The 2,633-nt window shown below is 38.0% G+C and overlaps 2 protein-coding genes across 2 annotated transcripts in view; both read right to left on the reverse strand.

The window, feature by feature from the left end:
• Positions 1–970: 970 nt before the first annotated feature.
• On the reverse strand, positions 971–2,550 carry LOC107469419 (uncharacterized; the record flags this gene model as incomplete). Its single annotated transcript, XM_016088799.3, is given in 7 exon segments — positions 971–1,066; positions 1,157–1,285; positions 1,410–1,496; positions 1,572–2,055; positions 2,134–2,199; positions 2,303–2,401; positions 2,485–2,550. Coding segments are annotated over 4 exon segments (624 nt in total), but the record flags the coding sequence as incomplete, so codon positions are not given.
• LOC127742867 (uncharacterized) overlaps positions 1,920–2,633 on the reverse strand; it is a 2,892-nt gene continuing 2,178 nt past the window's right edge. Inside the window, exons 3-5 of the mRNA XM_052255591.1 lie at positions 2,303–2,401; positions 2,134–2,199; positions 1,920–2,055 (exon numbers count right to left, since the gene is read on the reverse strand). Coding sequence (XP_052111551.1) covers positions 1,920–2,055; positions 2,134–2,199; positions 2,303–2,401 — 301 coding nt within the window. The remainder of the gene's footprint in view (positions 2,056–2,133; positions 2,200–2,302; positions 2,402–2,633) is intronic.

Below are 2,633 nucleotides of genomic sequence, written 5' to 3' on the forward strand. Positions count from 1 at the left end.
ACAGTTTGGGTGTATATTTTAAGCAATCTTGGGTGTATATTAAACTCCCGTTGGGTGTAAAATTTATAATCTGTGTTTAGATCTGCCTTGATGTTTTCCTTCATATTTAACCACCTGTAATACAACTTTTGAATACAGCACAGACAATTTAACAGCACATATAGTTTAATTATGGAAAAAAATTTCATTGAACAGAAGTTGTTTATAAATGGCAATTTTTTACAGCATTTGTTCAATTTACAAACTAGCTAGCAGTTGGATTACTCATTTTCTATATCAATAGAATTTATCTAACAAAACGGACTCAATAATACGGAGGATGGCTTCGACAGTCTTATTGCATTACTCGCTCTAATTGCTTCATCTCTCTCTTTACTCATTTCATTGAATAGTATCCGCGAAGCATACTCTACTCTATAGTGGTCCACCTCGTCCTACAATTAAAAAGTATATTCTGTTTAAACAGAAATATTAATTCAGTAAAGTAATACAGAGTTATATAGTTCTAAAGACAGTTACCTGTGTCCAATTATCCCATTCATACTTCCCCTTTTTAATGTTTTCCGGCTCAATTAATTCAAGCCACTTCATTACGTAGATAGCGCAGTCATAGCTGAAAACGAAGAAAATAAATTACAAATCTCATTTAGGAAAGTTTAAGGTTCAGAGTCACAAATCTATACCTTGTTTTTTGGCCTGAAATTTTAACATATGGGGCTTTTATTTCCTTCTCCTTCTCGCCTTTCTCGAGAGGTTTCCCGCCGGCATATGTTATCAATCTTGAAAATACATATCCCTTAAATACCAAAACAAGTCAGTAATACACCCGAATCAATTGACAAGACACACCCAACTTAATATGGAATATACACCCAACTCAAATTTCAAAATAGACCTATCTATTAAAGTAAAGAAGACAGAGGCAACTTACAGTGAATTTATTAATGTCCTTTCTCTCATTGCTTGGAGCTTTTTTGTGTAGCGGGTCAAGTATTTGACATTTCCGCGTTCTTGTATTTATTAGCCACAACCACCAATGTCCCGTGTGGCAAACAGGAGCAAAAATCTGAAGGATTGCCACATTTCAACAGTCTGTTATTTTATTTGGCATATAAGTAAGTAAGCGTACTAACAAATTTACGAAACAAAAACTTACATATGGATGCGAACTTAATTTTTTCCTATCTATGAAGGGAATGAAATTGGGGTAGGCTTCCACCCTGAATTCTCTGTTCGTTTTCGGAGATATGAATTCCCCGTTTGGGTGATCAGAAAGTGCCATGCTCTGCAAGAATTGCAGTACAAGAAATGAAAACATGAAAATACACAACTTACACCCAATCTAAGCTAACAAATACACCCAAATCCATGCATAAAATACACCCAAAGTTCGTAGAAGTAACACTTACCACAATATCTGGGGGGAGACAGTATATTTGTGCATGAAACCTCTTTTCCTTTTTCTGGTTTAGGATGAGGCAGATGGCAGATACAACCTAGAAATCAATTTTAAATTAATAACCATTGCAGTTGACTTTGGTGTAAAAACATTAATGTTAGTCTAAAATTACCTGACATTCTATATCACTGTTTGCCTGGAGGGATGCAAGGTGCGTTCTCATCAAAATGTACTGTCCTTGGCCAGTCAGAGTGCATATCTCCTCAAACTCGTTAGTATCGCCCTTTGCATCCTCCTTCAGTCTCGTCCCCCAGATGTAGCACTTTTCTTTCATATCATCCGGAATTTGATTTGTTCCCCCCGGTGTTTCAAACTTAGCAGAACTTTCTCCCCCAGTCTCCCTCCGAATTTGTGGACTTTTGTCTTTTCCCTTTGACGCACTGCCTGCTAACTTTTGGACCAAACTGTCCAATTGTTCCAGCATAGTTGCAGCTTCTGGAGATTTTTCCCTTTCTGTCTCCTACGTCGATGCCCCCTCCTGGCTTGAATCTGTCAATCCAAGGCTGAATGATGGCATCGGCAGATCTGTTTTAGGAACATAGCTTGCTGTCCGTGCCATCATCAACAGGGCAGCAGCTTCCTCGGCGTCTGGATGACTGCATCATTATGTATAAGAATAAGAGTAAGAATATACGGATGACAAGCAAAGATTGATTCTAGTCTAATTAACTTACATTTTTGTTGGAGCTGGGGGAAGCTTGGGTGTTGTTTCTTGATGTTGTTTGGGGGTTTCAGGAGTGCTGCACAGTTGCACAAAATCGATCAGGAAGAGTATACACCCAAACTCATAGCAAATATACACCCAAACCCTAAACAAATATACACCCAATACTATTTTCTTACGTTTCTCTTGCCCCTTCAATCTGTAGCATAGGGGTTGGTTCGGAATCTGCGTCAGTGGTTGTTTGCTGGGATGGCGGCACAAAAAATTGGATCGGGACTCTAAACAAGAATAAAAATGAAAGGTTAACAACGTATTTGAAAATAATAAGGTTATAAGGTTGAAATATTCTTGGATAACTCACATTGCAAGCGCTTCCGACGGCGTTTGTTCCCTAACAACCATCACATTCGAATCATCCGGAGTCAACCTAAAATACACCCAAAGAAGGTCAAAAAATACACCCGAACAATTCAAAAAGAAGACGGACTTTGTTTTTTGAGAACTTACATA

This window comes from Arachis duranensis, chromosome 10, assembly GCF_000817695.3.
Source record: "Arachis duranensis cultivar V14167 chromosome 10, aradu.V14167.gnm2.J7QH, whole genome shotgun sequence".
NCBI classification, from domain to species: domain Eukaryota; kingdom Viridiplantae; phylum Streptophyta; class Magnoliopsida; order Fabales; family Fabaceae; genus Arachis; species Arachis duranensis.